The sequence below is a fragment of the Carassius auratus genome, chromosome 16 (genome assembly GCF_003368295.1).
Source record: "Carassius auratus strain Wakin chromosome 16, ASM336829v1, whole genome shotgun sequence".
NCBI classification, from domain to species: domain Eukaryota; kingdom Metazoa; phylum Chordata; class Actinopteri; order Cypriniformes; family Cyprinidae; genus Carassius; species Carassius auratus.
The window spans coordinates 8,603,770-8,624,380 of record NC_039258.1 but is presented as its reverse complement, the minus strand read 5'-3'; the positions used below and the strand labels follow the sequence as shown (position 1 = coordinate 8,624,380).

At 37.7% G+C, this 20,611-nt stretch overlaps 1 protein-coding gene across 15 annotated transcripts in view; it reads right to left on the bottom strand.

Annotated features, from left to right (window-relative positions):
• Window positions 1-6,509: 6,509 nt before the first annotated feature.
• ptprub (protein tyrosine phosphatase receptor type Ub) overlaps window positions 6,510-20,611 on the bottom strand; it is a 206,412-nt gene continuing 192,310 nt past the window's right edge. For 12 of the 15 annotated variants that reach the window (XM_026283813.1, XM_026283811.1, XM_026283810.1 and 9 more), the window contains 5 exons: window positions 19,211-19,525; window positions 17,946-18,071; window positions 13,000-13,157; window positions 10,590-10,725; window positions 9,388-9,527 (listed from right to left, as the gene is read on the bottom strand). In XM_026283813.1, the coding sequence (XP_026139598.1) occupies window positions 9,465-9,527; window positions 10,590-10,725; window positions 13,000-13,157; window positions 17,946-18,071; window positions 19,211-19,525 (798 nt within the window). In that variant the 3' untranslated portion in view covers window positions 9,388-9,464. Of the gene's footprint in view, window positions 9,528-10,589; window positions 10,726-12,999; window positions 13,158-17,945; window positions 18,072-19,210; window positions 19,526-20,611 lie in introns of all 15 variants that reach the window. The other 3 variants (XM_026283812.1, XM_026283821.1, XM_026283808.1) reach the window with 2 other exon arrangements.

Sequence of the window (20,611 nt, the reverse complement as noted above, 5' to 3'; positions counted from 1 at the left end):
GAGAAGCTCTCGAGTGAGAGTTATTAGAAGTTTTGGTGAACTGCATTCTGACTGTAAGTGGACCTGATGACCTAAAAATGACTTTACAATACTTTACTGTAATATTTTTAGCTGCAGTTCAAAGAGCACATTGCAGCATGGGATACAAAGGACATACGTAACATTGTTTTGGTTGTGATTCAGCTCTGTTCCTCAGTCTGCACGGATTAATGTGGTTAGCTGAATCGGTGTACACATTCACATCAACAAAATGTGAGCAGGTGCTCTATCTTTTGCTGTTGTTTGGGCTTTTTGGAAACACATTTTTTTAAATAAATAATGCAGAAAGTTTACTAGTCGTAACATGATTTAAGGATTGCTAGTCACGGTGAAACTACAACTCTTGTTAGGGAATTAACTCACGCTACATCAGTTCATTAAAACATCTAACCTTGAGTAACAAAAGTAGCAATCTCAGGGTCGCTTTTAAAGCCTTTCAAATCTTGGATTTCTCGACACCTCTGAAAATCCATGCCAATGTCAGGTTAAATTAAAAACTCTGTCTTAGTGTCTGTCACATTCCGTTTTTGCTTAGACGCTGCTCTATTCAGGGTGTTTTTGCAAATGTTTATTCTCCAGAAGTTTGCCCTTTTCCATGGTTCATGGAATTTCCGGCTAGTTGTGACCAACTTTAAGCCTCATGCTTCTTCCACACCATGCTACAAAGTGCCTGGAGCCACAGATATCACATCATAAGCACAGCTGTTATGCATGCAATATTTGCAAAATTCGCCCCGACCACTCGAAAGCACGAAACTTGCAGATTTTGTTCCAAATATCACGAGTTTAAATGTGATTTTATACAACAGTTTAGTAAATAAGATGTTGATATTGTGTTATATTTTTACATTAAATTAAACTTATGCATTTAGCAGACGCTTTTATCCAAAGCGACTTACATGTAGTGCATTCAGGTTAACAATTTGCAATTTGCAATCAGGGAATCAAACCCCCAAACTTCTGCTTGTTAATGCAATGCTCTACCAATTGAGCTACAGGAACACATATTTGAAACACAATGTACAGTATTTTTTTGTCTTTTTTACATTTAAGTCCATTTAAAGCCATAACAGAAATTGATGTGTGTCTCCAAGCAACACAGCGGTGTTTAGTTTTGAATTAATGTTTTGAACAAATTATTGTTTGAACCAATGATTCTAAGGGCCATTCATAAGGAGAGCCATTTAATTCATTCCTGAATGAATCAGCCTTTTGAACAAACTGGATGAATGAATGACTCATAAAGACATTTACCACCACTTGCTGGCAGATTTAGGTTCTTATTTAGAGTATCATTTCATAAATAATAATAATAATAATAATAATAAAATTGTCTTTAATTTCTTTACGTGTGCTGAGTTTAAGTGTAAACATTATATATGCATATAAATGTAACATTAATATACTCTTATTTTGCCAAATAAATGAAACACATTATCGTTTATGATACTGATACTATCGTTCTGCCCTATGAATGCATATAAATCATTTTTAAAGCTTTGTGAACTAAGGCTTTTCATCCCAGCACTTCTGGTCAATTTCTGGTTTATGAGTTGTGCAGAAAACATGACTAACCCACAAAGCATTATTTCACAGTTATGGGGGTGTTTGAATACAAGCCGGATCTATTATGCTTTAATCAATACAGAGCAAAGACTGTATCATTTGCCATTTGTTCTGTTGTCCAGCACAATTTTATTCCATATGAATTGACCTTTTTATAGACTCGTCTTGGCTCATCCCCAGAGTGCTTAGGAAGTTCACCATGATCATTATGTTGTTGAAAAGCACTCGTTTCAGTCCATGCACATCACTGGTGATACATCCACTTAACATTAGACAATCTGATATGCTTCCTGACAGCAACACAGCTGTACAAGATGTTGCTTTGAGTATTATTAGATCATCATGTTTTTTAGATTGTCCCATTATGAATTAATTTGATGTGTAACCCCATTTCTCCACTGTCAATTTCTTATCAAGGACTGTTTATTGATTTTGAGTATTGCATGCTAGTACTCAATAATCAAAAACAAGTTCTAAATCCTCTGGTATAAGACTATTTTACAAGCCATTAGTGAAATAAATAATTGGTTAAAAACATAGAGTAAGTGTAGAATGTAAACATAAAGCCATGTCGGCTAGAACTAGCCCTAGGAAATTATACATGATGAAATGCCTCACTAAAGTTCACATTCATTTGTAGATAATTATGCTTTGTTGCAGTTGTAGTTAAAGTTAAAGGTGGGTAAAGATATCAATCACCACAAATTACTCTGTCAAGCTCTAAATATATGATAGAAATAAAAGAAATATCAACAGTCCTACCTGTATTGATGCCTCTCTGGCAGTGTCGCATAAAGACAGTTTAAATATCAATGAGAAAAGTGAAATGAGGTGATATTGCTGGACATTGATCATATGCACATTTGACTCCATTCTAAATTCATGAAATGTTGCTAGAGTGCAAGATGAATCATTTTCTGAGAGAAAATTGTAAAAGCCAAGCCATCAAAAGTTTTTCTATTTTCTCAAAGTTTTGCCTTTAATGGTAGGTGGACACTTTCTGAAGTTCTGCCCTTGGTATAGGATTTCTATTCATAAATGGCTCACACACTCAAAAATGTTTCTCTAGCATAAAATATCAGAACAAGATTTTGTAACATTTATACAACTATTCGAAAGCTGTTTCACATTAGGCTGTTTATTATCGAGCAGATGCTTTTATCTAAAGAGAATTACAAACGAGGACAGACAAGTCAACCAAAGCAGAGACTAACAATAGGGTGCTTCAGCTCTCTGCTTTAACCAGAAAAATATGAGCTAGTACAGAGGTTAACAAAGCTAAGCTAAAGCAGTAGGGAGTAGATGTTATAATGGCCATAGTAGGGAGTATGTTAAGTGCATGAATGGTTTTTGATCAAGTGCTTGAAGAGTTTTTAGATCGTATTATGTGCAGTCATAATTATCAGTCTGTAAATAAGCTCCATTTATATGTTCAGATTTACATTTTATATACAAGGCAGTTATTAAGCTCATTTTGTTTATCAATAAATCATTATTTTGGTCATCGGTCAAACTATTGGTATCTAGTAGGAAAACTAGCTCAAACCATCAGTGTGGTAGCATGACAAGATCCTTGAGAAATCATTGTAATATGCTAATTTGGTGTTCAGAAACCATTTTTTTCTCTTATTAGTTGAAGAAGAAAATCTTGGTAAAAAGAGAAGAGCTAAACTGTTATTGGATATTTTAATAAAGACTCAAATAGAAAACTTAAAGAAACAACTAAACATAAAAAAATCAGAGTATACCATAATTAATAAACAGGAAATAATTCAGTTTCCATAGCTTCAAAGGAGTTAATCAGGGATGCCCTTTAAGCGCACCATCCATTCTTTCCTGAAAAGAAAACAAGTGCTTTTTTTGCATTAACAGCGAAAGCCTCACATGATAAACAGAGCAGCATATCTCACACAGATAAGCTGAGGAGAAACAGATGGTGCGGACCTGTGCCTAGCTCATACAGCGAGCCATCGCTCTGTAACAGGTTTTGGAGATTCACGGGGTGGAGGGAAGATAAAGAAATGGAGGAATGGAACTCATCCATGTGTCCACTGCACTTGGCTATCTGCCTCCAAGCTATGTGTACTCTATATCCTGGGCGCTGAGCTGGAACAACAGGTTGCTCAACCCCCTCCAGAGAGCCCTGCACGTACAAACCGGACGAGATAAGAGGGCACGTTTGGACGACCATAGGATCTGTCAAGCAGGAACGTCCAAAACCAGGCCATCTGGCTGGGGTCTCTTCTACCCACTTTACAAGGCACTGAACCGCAGCGCCTAGAAGGATCCCACCTGCTCTACAAAGCATCGGGAAGAGATTACGACTGCAAAGCAAACATTTGTTGGTAAGTGTTTGCTTTATACATAGCAAACCTAGAATTTGCATAGAGAAGTAACACTTCAAAGCCCAGAGGAGAGCACTGGCACTTACATCTGTGAGTTTAAGAACCACAGCATGAAAACAGAGACGGGATAAAGATGGGAGAGACAGAGTGTCTACAGTATGACCTCTCCAAGGACAGAAGATTAGCATCTGTGGCCCCAGATCTGCAGAATGTCTGAAGAACCTCAAAGAGGGGCAAAATTGCAATGGTAACAGAATGCTGAAGGATTCTTTTGGAAGAATGAGGGAACATTTTCCATTCCGAATTCTGATAGGATACTTTTTTCTTTTCAAGGACTGAATAACAAGAGGTTTACTCAATTTATTTATTTATTTAAATGCATGTTCAAAAAAAGGAAGATAAAGGGAAAAGAAAAAATAAATCCATTAAATCCATAAATGCTAAATTGATGTTGATGAAAATGTAACACAGAGGCTAAACATTTATTCATATTTTTAAAAAAAGCTGTATTTATCTAGTTCAAAAACAATTATTCTTTAATAAATGGATATCAAGGGTTAAAGTTCAAGTACTACCGGCATTATAAATGCTATAAAGCGGTAGGCACATCAGCATTGCTCTGGATCATGAATATGAATTAGATTACATTCAGCCATATTTAGATTACACCCAGCAATTGCACTTCCACTGATTTATGAAAAATGATACAGAATTTTCATAAGTATCATTGATACTGAAATGTATTTAAGTGAAGACTGAAAGAGCTGTCGAAAGACTAATGGTGTAGTTCATTTATAGACTACATTTAGCTTTTTACTTCTTCCAGTTGTATTTATAGGATTCACAGTTCATAAACATTGTGTTCACTTGAGAAGATCATCATGAATAATTTTTTTCATCATGTTTTATTCAATAATCCATTCATAATTCAAACCTCTTGTATTTTTGTCATACTAACGTCTAGGGTGGCCTAAAGAAATACATCACTATAAGTTTAGAGCAGTTTTATTATACTGATAGCTACAGTAAATAATAAAAAAAAAAAAAATAAAAAAAATGAAATGTTACTACGGCCCTAAAATGAGTATGTAACTGATTCCAAAAAAAAACAAAAAAACAGTCAAGAACAGCTGCATTTAACCATTTCAAAATTAAAAAAGCAAAATTTAGCCAGTTTAACCAATCTACTTATATAAACCATTTAAATGAACCCAATTCACTAAACTATTAATGGGGTTAGAAAGTACATTTTAGACTGAATTAGACTACCTCGCACAGTTATAAATCTGTCTGCTCAATACAAAGCAAAATGAAAACAGTAACGTAACATTTTGCTGGAAAAAAAATAGCTTGTTCTTATAAAAACCTACAAAGGGTTGAAAACAGCTCAGCTGTCACACCAAAGAAAGATGTAGTTAGTAGGATTGCTACTTTTAGCTAGCAACTCCTCACACTGCAGTTCACAATATGCGCTATGACAGAGGAGGTCTTGTCCTCTAATTAATCTGGCATGTCTTTAAGCTCCAACACTGGATCACTTTGCAGTCCTATTGAATAATTCACATCTCCTCCCTGAGCTACTGTATGTCATAGGAGAAAGACTGCGGTCTGCAGCCACCTCACATCCACGGCAGAAAAGGGGGGATACAAAAAAGGAGTGGCTGAGAGAACCAGAGCGTGCGCAAAGAGAGATCGAGTACAAAAATAGACATTACAGAGATAGAAAGACAGTGATAAGAACCACCAGACTGAGAAAGGACAGGAGGGAAGGATGGAGAGGCAGATGTAGACGGTGGTCTAAAAGGGGCGAGAGAAGCTAATGAATCAGCAGAGACTCTGAGTCCATCCCACAAGAGCTGATCTGAAATGTCAGTGCGGTCAGAGTCTTTCTGTTCAAGTTGCATTTAGGATGTGCCCAAGAACAATCGGAACCCTCAATTCTCTCCCAGACTCCACATAATTATGGACTGTCTGCCCGGTAATGACTTTTCAACAATTCCACATGCACAGTTGCAAATGCCATGACTTCTTATAAACAATGTTTACAATAAGCAAGGGATAATGTACAGCCGGCCCGTCATTATCACAAAATAAACACAGATAAGGTGACCAAACAAATAAAGCTGTGAACAGGAAACATTGATTTGGGTATACATATTGCAGGGTTTGTTTAATCTGGGTCCTGCTATATAGTGTTGCCTTGGATGACTTGGATGAGTATTTAAAAGATATTGTGAAATACTGTAAAATGGGTATTTCATAACACAATGACAATAAATATTCTCAACTTTTTTTTAAATGTATACTTCTTTTTACACAAAATATGCACAAAATTGATGTTTGAATTCAATATTGTTCATTGTTAATTCATGTTAGTTGAAAATACATTTTATACTAATGCACACAACTTCAAATATACATGTAGAAATGAACATTAACAATTAAGATTTTAAAATAGTTTTTCGTTGCTATGCCATAACGCCAAGTCCATTTAACTGTTCTAAATGTTACCTATAAACATGAGAGTTTGAAGAAATGATTGCTCCAATAACACAATTACAGTCTTAGAACATTTTATTGTTGTTTGAACACCCATCCCACCCCAACCCTCAGTTCCCCAAGAGATATACGCCTCTGTGTCCGCTTCCTGTCCCACAAACACATGGTCAAAAACACAGTTCTTTTCCAGATCATTCAGTATCATACAGAAACACTTGGAAGGAAACGAATGAACAAACAAAACTCACAAAGAACAAGGACCTGGCTCAACAGCTTCCTCTCTCATAGTGACACACTAGGGATAGTTAAGCGGTATTAGCATAGAAGTGAATATAGAGACCATTAGAAGTTGGCTAATGTCTTTGGAATGAGCATGGTTATAAAAAAAAAATAAATAAAATAAAAATTAATTGGAAGGTTTTAAAGTGACTGAATGGGCGACTTTGGGATGGCTTTTAGAAATCCTCCTCAGCTGACTGAGCATGTGTCAGATCTTTTGGCGGCATGTTCAGGAAACAGGTCTTAAACAGTACATTCAACTCTTTCTATTACTTTTAAATTGTTAAATCTGGTCGAACAAACTTTATTCACATACTATTCACAGAACACAAATATACATCTATATGTACACATACTTTCCACTTGAAATCCAGGCACTTTTCAAGCAAGTCCAAAGGGGGATTGGGTGAAAAAAAAGAAAAGAAAAAAATAGTCAGAACATTGTCTGTGTAATCTGTCAAATCAATATTTTCTCTGGCTCCCTTAGAACAACAGTTTGTCTAAAAATGAAAATTCTGTCATCCTATCGTCCCAAATCCTTTGTGTTTTACAGTGGAAATAAAGTCACGTTTGGAACAGATTTCTCATCTTTGAGCGAACTCTAACTACAAGAGCTTGTGAACACCATTAGAGAGCCGTCAGTCAGTGTGGACTGAGGCAGGCTGACATCTGAGATGGTTTATGCGGAGTAATGTAATCATTGAGAAAACGCCTCTGTGGTTTGTTAACTTGGCATCTTGCTGATATGGCAATTTCACAGTTAGGGGTCATAACAATTGGAGGGATGCGTGTTTGTAATACTGATGTGGATACCATTTTATTTAGTGCTTTTAGTTTAAACTACTGTAATTTTCAATGGTGGTAACTATGGTTTGGTATTTTTATCACTCAACACCTGGCTGTCGGTTCTACTTACTGCACTAAAGTGTCTGGCACCTTCCACAAACTAATTACAAATTACAGCCTGAAGCTCTTTCACTTATTTCAACCAAAAGACAGTGAAAGAAGGTTGATTTTCACCCTCAGAAGGTCACATCAATTTTGATACAAGCTGTTTTTCATGTTTTTTCTATGGGGAATTCGTTGGTAACCCTGTTACCAATCTTTGGGAAATGTTTAAATCAAGTTTAAAAGACAGATTTATATGCTTTTATAATGTGGCAACAAAAAATCTGAAAGCGTAAAAAAAATATAATAAAAAATATAGCATAAAATAACTGTTGCTCAGTAGGAGTGGAGCAAAAACAAAAACATATTTTTGTTATATATACCAAACGTATAGCTTTAATAATAATCCTCTGAGGCATGAAAGGCCAAAATTACTATTTTAAAATGTGACAGAAATCTGACTAGCTAACATGGTATTAGACATCTGATGCTTGAAAAAAAAAACAGTTCCATACATTAAAATGCACACTTGACAAACAGATGATAAAGCATTGTTTATCCAGCTATTAAAGTGGCGAATAAAGCCCACCACATACTGCAATGCAACAGAAATGGACTGTAAACGTCAACTTAAAGAAATGCTTTGAAAAATCTCGAGCCTTGGATTCAGCTGTACACACAAAGCTGCACAATTGTTAAACAAATCCACTCAAAGAACACGAGTCAGTCCGATAAATAGTTACAAGTGAATAGAAGAAGATTGCCGGTGTTCCTTTTGGTCTCTTTCTCCTCGCTTCTGACACAGTTTCGCCTCCGTTCCCGTTTCACAGCGCTGTTGTAAAAAGACTATTAACTGCGCTCGCTCAGAAGCATTGAGTGAGAGGATAAAGGTCAGGGTGTAATCCACCGCAAGCTTTAGAATGCCATCACGTCTGCCCCTTGTTAATGTACTTCCTTTCCTTTAAGCACACAGGGCCACTGTTAGCACTTGAGACTTACACCTTAAGACGTAAGAGATTTCCAGCAGACGTTAAGTATATATATATACAAGTGAGAGGAAAAAAGACAACAGTCACAACAATATAGGAAAGCCACAGTGGGGCAAGGTGGCCGCCCAACTCTCCTGTCAATCTCCTCTTGAGACATATGGCACTGTATATAGTAATAAACTCCACCTCCAATGATACAAGAACCAATCTTCAGAGAAAAGTACCCATGAGGGAGAAACAGCGTTGAAGAGGCATCAGCATCTTGATAGGCAGTTGATGGAAAGCTGTCTGCTGGTTGAATCTGTGTGTGCATGCATGTGTGTGTTTGTCCTTTTGGCGCTTTTTAAGGGGCACGACAGGTACCCGACTCCTTTTAAGAGCAGTAAAGGCGCCCGACTCTGCTCCACTGTGCTGCACATGAAGAAATCTTCTCCAAGTGATGTTTATTTCTGCTCTTCAGTCCAGCCAGTGAGAAACAGGCAGGTGTAAAATAAAGCTGCCGTTTTTACAAACGGCTCACTATCTCTGCGAGCAGAGCTAAACCAACCACACCGCACCAAGCAAGGCTCTGGAATTGCTCACAGTTCTGAGGAAAATATGCTGAAAATATCCCAAACCGAAAAAACAGCCATGACACAGAAGGGTGAACATATTTAGATGTTTGGGGTAAAAAGGCAGAAAACTCAACTCGAAATTTGTTTTTTTTGTTTTTTTTTTAACCATCTTCTTCCTTTAGCTTTAGGATCTGGAAAGAAAGAAGGTAAGCAGAGGTGATTGAGGGTGTGAAAGTGAGCCTGCCGGTGGTCCTGCTCCATGCAGTGAAGTCAGCATGGTGGGATGGGGGGGGGGGGAGATTCCGCTATCTGACCTCCAAGCAGTCCAAATACTCCAGAACCAGCTCATAACAGAAACGGTACTGCTCCTGCATCACACAGACACAGAGAAATCAGAGAATTAGGGCAATAAATTGAGTGTGAACCCTACCGTTCAATGGTTTGGGGTCAGAATACTGTTCTTTAAGACTTTATATCAGAAATCCATTATTCATACTAATTTATTCTATCTGCATATGGTTTTAGTTTTTTTTGCAGACAATTTAGTTCTCTTTTAAATTTCACATTACATTTACATTCAGTCATTTAGCAGAAGCTTTTATCCAAAGGGACTTACAAATGAGGACAATAGAAGCAATCAAAACCAAAACAGAACGATAACTTGAAAATGCTGTGTCTCGGATAGTTTAATGCAGTACACATAGAAAGGTTTTTTTCTTTTTTATAATAAATAAAAAGAAAACAAGCAGGCAGAATAGAGAAAGCTAGTATTAGAGGGTATTTTTTTAATAAAAAGAAAAAGCTGAAAGAAAAGAAAAAGAATAGAGAACGGTAGTGTTAGAGGGTCATTTTTTATTATAAATCAAAGGAAAACAAGTAGATGGAATAGAGAAAGAATAGGGAACGCTAGTGTTAGTGGGTAATTTTGTTATAATAAATCAAAAGAAAACAAGTAGGTGGAATAGAGAAAGAATAGGGAATGCTAATGTCAGAGGGTCCGTTTTATTTTTATTTCTTTATAAAAAGAAAACGAGTGAAAGAATAAAAATAGAATAGATTTCAGTCAGGGTCAAGTTTATTAAAAAAAAAAAAAAAAATTAAATTAACATTATGTTTTTATAGATAATCTATAAAGCCACTTTTCTATATTTCCATCATTTTTGGGGCTCTCTCCAAAAGATGAAAACCCCCTGCTAGCTTCTCATTGGGCCCAAGAAAAAGTGAGTGGGCCTGTGGATTTTCTGGATAAATCCTTTTCTACTGAATGGACTGTAGCAAAACTGATGCTTTTGACAACCGGCCATTTACTTCAAAGGCAAGACTGCCTTTTGTGATTCGTCTTATTTTTTTGCAACAAATAATCTCTTTATTCTGGCTCTGAATAGATCTGCTATAGTAAGATTTCACTAGTCCTGGACTTTTGTACCCACCAGTGTCTCCACCATGTTGGGCTTAGCGTTACGCAGGGTCTTGACGGCATAGAAGACGTCCACCATGTTCTGGTACTGAATCATTTCCATCAGGATGTTGCTAGCACAATACATTCCGCTGCGGCCACCACCGTTCCTAGACAGACAAGAAAACAACAAGCCCGGCTGTCATGAGCCAAGAAGAGACAAGAGGAGAAACAGATCTGGCTGCGCTGCATACTGATATTCAGTCTACAGCAGAAATTCCACATATCTAGTTAATATAAAACCAGACTGCATGAGAGGCATACAAAGAGCCGTCTGAAGAGGTCTTCTGCTATGTATGCGTACGGCACGACGGCGGCAGCTAGATGAGTCAATGGTGAGATAATCAATCGAAGTCAGTGCTTTGGCAGCTCTGGATTTAGAGCTGAGAAAGGCCTGCGCTGTTCTATATTAAAGCATAATTGATTTCATCTCCATAATCTCTTCTCTCTGCCTGTGGTTGGTGTGACAGTTTTGAGTGATGTGCTTCTGGGCGGCGATGGGAAGCAAATTCGTGCCTGGCGTTCCAGATGAGGTGGCTCGGTGGGCAGGAGGGGAAAGTGAAGCGTGCGTTTAAAAGGATAATGACCATGATAACACCTGGGCTAAGATCAGTGAGTCTGGGTATGAGTGAAGTGTGCCCCCGTTTAGAAAACGATTTTATTTGAGAGCCGTTTGATTCGTTTAATTGTTCATGTCAGAATGTTGTTCATGATTTGTTTGCAAATATACACAGAAATAAATAATGCATATAATATCACTTATCTGGCTCAGTGGCAAACAGAGATACGGGTCACTGCACACACAGATAACACTGTGAGGAGACAAGGATTAAGTGTGTTGTTCAAGGGCACAACGGCCGTCACAACAATATGCAAAGCAGGAACGTGACCTGATGGACAGTCCACGTGCTCTTATGAAATGCCCTGTGACATTTATCTGTGGCCAATCACAGTTTATGTGTCATTTTCAGATCACACAAATGGTAAAATATTACAAAATGGAATATTCCTATCATCAGTTCTCTTGTGCCTAGTCTTTTATCTCTTAATTTTTGTCGTTCAGTGTAACTGCTATTTGATTAGTTCATTTATTTCTGCTCTTTGATGTTATTACAATGCTTTTATCTTCCCATTCTGTTCTATCATATTTGATTTGGCTTTCTATTGACTGTATATGATATGTAGGAGCTTATGGCTTATTGTAGGATTGCACACCATTCAAAACTGAAACAATGAATCAGATGTACAGTACTGTACACCGTCATTCAAAAGCTTGGAGCCTGTAGAATGTTTTACATTTTAACATCTCTTACTGTACGTTCATCCAGGCTTCATTTATTTGACCAAAAATGCAGTAATATTGTGAAATATTATTATATTTTTTTTATTAATTGAAATAATAATCGATTGTACTTTTTTTATCAATTTAATATATACTTGCTAAAAAAAATTATTAATTTATTTAAAGAAATTTATAACAATCCCAATATTTGAAAGTAGTGTGAACTCCAGTAAACTCCACTTTCTGTGGCTCCAATTCTACTTTACATGTTGGATGTGGCCACTTCAATTTACATTCACACTAAATTTAATGGCAAACCTTTATTACCGAATAAATTACAAGATAATATAAACGGTGCAATTCCAATAGGATCCTCGCACTGCTGTGCTTGGGCCCTAAAAATCTCAAATTGAGAAGTGTTTAAAACACACTGGCTCATAAATCTTCCACTACCTGTATTGAAGAGTGCACCTGCTAGTCTAGACATACATCTCACTGGGCAAGTAGGAAAAAAAAAAAATAATTTTGTTTGCATCATTTGCTTGGCGAAACATCAATCAATGACACGCTGCAGAGGACACATGGCGGAAGTAAAAGTTGCAGTTAAGCACACCACAAGACTGTACCATTAAGCTTTTTTGTATCATTTGTCTGTATCTGATTAGCAGTGATTATAGCTTATAACAGATTATAAAATACAGTTGCATGTATTACCCTGCAGCAGAAATCAATGGACAGAATGCAAATAATCAAACCAAAACTTTAACAAAGAAATATTAAATGTAATACGCTCAAAAAGAGCAACTTTTTGTTCAGTTTAGATAATTAAAAGCAGCTAATGCAACACAATTCTTGATCAAGTTGTCACAACCTAATTTAATTGTGTGCAAATTTCATTTGCAAAATGGAAGTTTGCTTAATTTATTTGCATTAAGACTAAGTAAACAAAAAGTTTGTAGACACACAGTAACTAAATGTAAACTTTAAGATTGTAACAAATCAAATGAAATCACTTAAGAGACATTGTTCACAATGAACTTGCAGGCTGTAAATTAATCAAACAAATTAGTTTGTGTGTGGGATGTGTAACAGTACTACTCACAGGCAGTGGACTACTGTACGACCTTCCCCACACTCCCTCTGCCACTTCTGCACACTGGCCAGCAGGTTGAGGAAGGCCTTTTTGGAGTCAGGCACGTCACGATATGCAGACCAGCGCAAGAACTGGAACTGGCACACGACTAGCTGACCCTCCTGCAGCTTCACATGGATGAGATGAGGAAAAGGAAAGGTCACGATCAGTAATGCATCACCAGCTGTGCATTTGGGCTTGTTTATGAATGTGTACAGTAGCCTAGGACTGTTCTCCATGCTGAGGTCTCAGCAGTGCCAAGTCAGCAGTGTTTAGGTTTTGATGAATGAGTCTTCTGGGAAAGAGATTCAGTTGGGTGGGGAAGAAACACATGCCTGCTTTGGCTTGAAACACAGGTGGAATTAATATAGAGCCCTGAGGCACACCCCAAAACTGCCCTGAGGGTTGCTGTGAGGAAGTGAGCGCACTGACCATAGGTGAACGACACACTTTAACAAGTTTGACATAATGATTTTTTTGCCAAAATGTTCTTCCAATTTGTAAACAATTGCTAGGACATACATAATACACCCTAATTTAACATCTTCTGGTGTATATGATGTTATATTAAAATTAAAGCAATTTTAAATGAAAATCAAGCCATTTTCATTGATAATAATCCCTACTGATTCTCATTCATGTTCATTTTCTATATAGTTCGTTTAGACACATTGCACCATACCTTTGCTACATATATCATAACTGATTTACAGAATAGAGAATGTAATTAAAAGGACAATTTTTCCAGTAAATATTTTTTTTAAAACATAAACCAGGAATTGGTTACACCCCTCACTAATAATTTTAAGTTCATAGGATGTTCCAGCAGATTATTTCTTGGTTCCCAAAGCTGACAATTTACAGGTGCATCTCAATAAATTAGAATGGCGTGGAAAAGTTTATTTATTTCAGTAATTCAACTCAAATTTGAAACACATGTATTAAATAAATTCACTGCACACAGACTGAAGTAGTTTAAGTCTTTGGTTCTTTTAATTGTGATAATTTTGGCTCACATTAACAAAAAACCCCACCAATTCACTATCTAATTAAAATACTTCATTAGATCAATAAAAAAATCATTTTTAGTGAATTGTTGGCCTTCTGGAAAGTATGTTCATTTATTTTACATGAACTCAATACTAAGTAGGGGCTCATTTTGCTTTAATTACTGGCATGGCATCGAGGTGATCAGTTTGTGCCACTGCTGAGGTGGAATGGAATCCCAGGTTTCTTTGACCGTGACCTTCAGCTCATCTGCATTTTTTGGTCTCTTGTTTCTCATTTTTCTCTTGACAATACCCCATATATTGCTGGCCAGTCAAGCACACCAACACAATGGTCATTTAACCAACTTTAGGTGCATTTGGCAGTAGTGTTGGCCGATATGACCATTTTTCAGATTGTCATATCGTCAGCCCGTGAGATCGACGATACACGATATTATCGTGCATGTGTGGAGCAAGAGAGAGACTCTTTGTTCTTGTCATAGCATAACTATTTGGTATTTTACACCGCGCAGGTGTGCGAGAGAGCCTTTGGAATCACCAATAATCTAAAAAATATACTTTCAAACATACTGATAAACTAACATTAAATATAAAATAATTTATTTAAAACAGCTAGTTCCTTTATAGTCAGACACAACTGTCATCTCGTGCGTGCTGTGAGAAATCTGCCGTGTCTGCGCACATAAGTTATCAGTCAAAATCAGTCAACGATGAAAATTAAAAGTTGAACACTAATATTGGACATAAACGAACATGTTAAATATAAAGTATTTAAAACCGGTAAGTTCATATATTTGGAGTAAAGTTGAATTGAACTGATCCATCTGTCATACAGCGCTCCGGACCGCACGCCTCATTACGAGCCACAGAAACAAGAAGGAAACTCATTCTAACATAACTGTGGCATTAAACTCAGTTAATGAGGGATCATTTAAAATTTTGCAAATATATAGACCGTTCAGATTACTTATTAAAGTGCAATGAAATACCTTATATCTGCAGATGATGTGCGTCTGTTTGAGGATGGAGACTTTGTAACAGCCAAAACTGTATTTTGAATGAATCACATTATAGTGCGGAGTGCATGAAAATAATAACAAGGTGGCAGAGAGAACTTATCCATAGTGGTCCTCAAGTAGTCCTTCTACTTCATCACTGCATAGTGTGCATTATAAGTTAAGTGATCAGTCTTTAAGAGAAGGACTATGTGAAAACCACTATGGATAAGTTCGCTCTGCCACCTTGCTATTATTTTGTCTTTACTTTATTTGTAAACCAAGAAAGAGTTAATCTCTCGTGTATGAGAAGAGCGCGTTGCCATGTACCAGTCATTAAATGTGTGGAACACCAACTCCTCATTTTCCATCTCTTTCATTTCATGGATTTAACGAGTTATCCAAGTCAAAGCGTTTCAAATTCTTCAGCGGCCACAGGCTCTAATCCTCTTTTGCGCGCGGTGTGTGTGTGTGAGAGAGAAATGCGGTGCTGAAGTGAAATAGCTGGGAAGTTTGATAGCTGAATTATAATAGGTCGCCTAATAAAAATAGTGATAGTTATTATTATTATAATTTAATACATTAATATGAGAATGAGCCTAATATCGTCTTGACTATCAACACGGAAATCTGCTTACGTCGATATCTCAGACTATCGTCGATACACGATTCTATCGGCTATCAGCATAACCCTATTTGGCAGTGTGGGCAGGTGCCAAATCCTGCCAAAAACTTAAATCAGCATCTACAAAAAGCTAGTCACCAGAAGCATGAAGCATGAAGTGCTCCAAAATTTCTTGGTAAATGGGTGCAGTGATTTTGGTTTTCAAAAAACACAATGGACCAACACCAGCAGATGACATTTCACCCCAAATTGACACAGACTGTGGAAACTTAACACTGGACTTCAACAACTTTGGCTATGAGCTTCTCCACCCTTCCTCCAGACTCTAGGACCTTGGTTTCCAAATGAAATACAAAACTTGCTCTCATCTGAAAAGACTTTGGACCACTGGAAACAGTCCAGTTGTTCTTCTCCTTAGTCCAGGTAAGATGCCTCTGATGTTGTCTGTGGTTCAGGAGTGGCTTAACAAGAAGAATATGACGACTGTAGCCAAATTCTTTGACAGGTTTGTGTGGGGTGGCTCTTGATGCCTTGAACCCAGCTTCAGTCCATTCATTGCGTAGTTCACTCAAATTCTTGAATTGATTTTGCTTGACAATCCTCATAAGGCTGCGGTTCTCTCGGTTGGTTGTGCATCTTTTTCTTCCACACTTTTTCCTTCCACTCAACTTTCTGTTAATATGCTTGGATACAGCACTCTGTGAACAGCCAGCTTCTTTGGCAATAAATGTTTGTGGCTTACCCTCCATGTGAAGGGTGTCAATGATTGTCTTCTGGACAACTGTCAGATCAGCAGTCTTTCCCTACGGTTGTGTAGCCTAGTGAGCCAAACTGAGAGACCATTTTGAAGGCTCAGCAAACATTTGCAGGTGTTTTGAAGTTATTTAATACATGAGTTTCACAATTTGAGTTGAATTACTGAAATAAATTAACTTTTCCACAAAATTCTAATTAATTGAGATGCACCTGTAAAATTATCTGTTGATTAGCCGGAAATCTTTTTTTAGGTTTGGAAAAATTTTAATTTTCTAATAAAATATCCTTTACCCAACGAGCCTTCAAACCATGTCTTGTTTATCTATTGTTCAATCAATCATTAAATAAACCAAGTGCATCAAACATAATATGGAGGATTAAACTAATATGCAAGATTTAATTTTTCCATTAACATTCAAGATTTCCTGGATAATCACAATCAATGAATGCCCATATTTATAAGGGTTTTCAAAACACAAGTATCTTCGGCAGATCTGCAACAATGCAGAAAGAGCACCTTTTAAAAGCAGAAGCTTACAAAAACAATAACACATTATCTACCACATAATCTAAGTAATAGAGATGTCACATTTGAAATCCACATCTACACACCCCCTTGATTCCCTCTACAGTGCTGGAAATGCCTTCCCCTGACTCAGTCGCCTTAGTTTTTCTTACGCTCCAAAGACACACTGCGTGCCAAAATATTAAAACACTGTAACATCTGTCAAAAGTACATTGAGCTGAGAGAAAAAACATGCATCCATTAGGCAAAGAGCACTACTATAAAACATCGCATTGCAAAACAGAACAAAATTGGCCCTTCCAATATAACAAGCTGGGGCAACTTGAAAGTGGTAAAAATGACCTTCTGTGGCATGCTCATTAATGTATATTTCATATCTGCAGGCTTATGAAAACTTATTTCAGCATCTGTCCTTGCCTGAGAAAGTGCCGCCATATGAAGTGTCATGTGCTGATGGTATGAAAATGGATATTTTGAAATAGCTTTTCCTCTGTTCTTTAATTGCTCTTGTAGCTTTGGCTGACAAAATATATTGGACTGACAAACTCTATTTATTATACCACTTTATCTTGTAGTCTATTAAACCGTGATCTGAATGTAACATGGCATAAAAGCCAACATAGTAATATAGAAGGCCCTAGAACGCTTTCAAAGCTTTTTAAATATTACATAAAAGTCTCAATTTCCACACTTTTCAAAATTAAGCTGACGGTTAAATGGCACAATGATCAACCGGTTCCAAGGTATGAAAAATGTATTATCGCTGAATATCATTAAAACCCTGTGGTGGTAATTCAAGGAATTCTCCCAGGAAATTACACTGGAATCTACTTCCCATTTTTAGAAAGGCCCATTTGCACAGCTGGATAACTTTTTACCTTTAGAAGCCCAAAAGGATGAAGTGAGTAAACTTAAGGGTCTGCTAGGCTTGCAATATAATGAAGTAATGTGAGGGGGGGTAAAAACACATATGTAAGAAATAAATTATCATTGATGGAACTCACTCTTGTTACATTTTTGACCCGGAAAAGCCGGGTGATGATGTCCTCATCTGCAGACATGGACAGAAACTCCACTTGCATAGGACCATACTGCTGAAGACCTGGTTCGGGCCAGTACTGCACACAAGGCTGGAAAGATAGAAGAAAACACAATGAGACATAGGAAGTAACAAATAAGGAAGACACATAGACTATAAATATATACAGTATATTGACTTTTTCAAGGTCATGCTTCTTTCAAAAGTGTTTCAATAATTTTTTCACTTCATGGAATGTTAAAACTAAAAACAGAAGAATAGAGAAGAAAAGGGAGATGGATTCTGGAGGAAAAGTGGTTCTGAAGAGGTGAAAGTGATTTAAGAAGGAATGGGGGTTTATGCAGGAGTGGGATTCTGAAAGAATCGAGAACTAAAAAATCTACTGAAGGGAAAATGATTCTACAGTGACAGGTGTTCTGACGGGAACTGGAGTTCTGAGGAAATAAAATTCTGCATGGGAAAATAAAAAAAAAGGTTCTAGAGGGAAATGGGTTTTGGAAAGAAGAGGCTTCTGAAGTATATTTTACAGTGTAGCTGCTGAAATTATGATGATCAGGCAGGACAGTCAGAGGCCAACCCCCATAATCTAAAAACCCATACGGATTTCAATCTAAGAATGTGATATGAAATGCATCCATATTTTAACTCATCTGTATTTGGAATATACTGCAGCCTTAGAATTCACCATCCATACATATGAAACGCTGTAGCCTTACTAAACCGAACTGAGCTGAAATTAAATGGGCGGGGATGGTGAGAATAGGCATGAAAGAGGAAGAACATTAATGACAGTGAAGCAAGTGAGGTGATAAATATTAATACTTATGGACTGCAGAGAGCAATCATGCGAATGAAGAAGAGGGAGAGACGTTAATCCACCACAAAGAGAAAAAAGGAACAGATCGACTGTGAGAGTGACACTGAGTAACTGCCGGCATGTTAGCGCACGTCAGGGTTTTCAGAGAGTCGTGATCGAGAAGAGCACCGGAACGCCACTCCGCAAACTCAAAGGGAAGCTGTATGTAAATGAGACTTGACTATAGGCTTATGAATATAGAACATTTCACAGGGAGATTAAGAGGAGCTGGGGACAAAATAGCTTAAGCGACTTCAAAGGACATGTGATGATGTGAATGCAAAAAGGCAACCGATAAAGATGTATTTTGAAGAAAAACTCCCAAAGCCCTCTTGGGCGTGGTTTTTAGTGGAACTTCTGGTGCTTTCACTTACCCAGGCAGAGTTTGATTGGTTCAGCTGATTCAGCATGACCACAGAGGTGCAGCCGTAGTCAAACACCAGCCTCCAGAAGTCAGAGGTTGTGCCGGGCAGCGGGTGAGGGGTTACAATGAAGGCAGCAGGCCGGTGGAAACTATCCATCAGTGCTGCATTAATGTAGTTGTTACTTTCTCCCTCAGTGGTCACCAGGAAGGCCAGGGCCCTGTCAGGTGGGAGAACGTCCATGCTGCGGTTCTTCTCACGGTTTCGTGGTAACAAGGCAATGCTGCACTCCTCCACATCCAGATGAGGAGTCACCGAGTTTAGCGTCTGAAAGAAACAGAAATGGAACATTGATGTTGAAGACGGGATTTGTAGTATTTTTTTTTTTTTTTCGTTGCTTGAGACTTGGTCAATGGGTTTATTATTGTTGTAATGCATCTAAAGTGTATGGGCCCTATTTAAACGATCTGAAACGCAATTGTCAAAGCGCGAAGCGCAAGTAAGTTTGTGGGCGGGTCTCGGCGCTGTTGCTATTTTCCCGGCGGGATAAATGGCTCTTGCGCCCGGCGCAAATCTAAAGTGGGTTGGTCTGAAGTAGCTTCATTATTCATAGGTGTGGTTTGGGCGTAACGTGAAATAAACCAATCAGAGCGTCATCCAACATTCCCTTTAAAAGCAGGTTCGCAAGTTCCATTATGGATTGCTATTATTATGGCGTATTTACCAGGCGCACGCCAGGAGCGGTTCACAGCCGAGGAGACTGATGTTCTTGTAAGAGCAGTGAAAGACAGAGAAATTGTGTTGTATGGGGATGGGAGAAACCCACCCAAAATAGCGTCGGTTAAACAGGCGTGGGAGGAAATAGCCACAATTGTTTCATCGATTTTTTTTCCTGGTTCTTGACGGACAAACCAATTTGTCAGATGTCCTTATATACATATATGTATTGCCACTATTGGGCAAACAGGTCTGATCCTTAATTACTACAATTAGCCTGAATAATTTGTAAGCAAGATTTATGCCTATTTTTTCACATCTTCGTGGCACACCACAATGATTTCCGTCATCTCATGTGTTAATATTTTTTTAGTGTAACAATTTATGAATCTTAATAAAAATCTGTGTAGATTATATGAGCAAAGTGTATGAGCGTTGAGCACGCTATACATTATGGTCAAGCATGCGCCCTTAAAATAGCATAATGAACAACGCGCAACGCGCCACTGACTTTAGACTAGGTTTTTTCTGGTCAGTGGCGCAATTGCTTAATGGAACAGCAAAATAGCACCAGGGATTGTTTGCGCCGGAACACGCCTCTTTTTTTGCGCTGATCCGCCCAGGGAGCGCAAGTTCATTCACTAGTTTAGCGACGTGCTTCTGTGGAGGGAAAAGCGTGCTTTGCGCGGGTGCAAA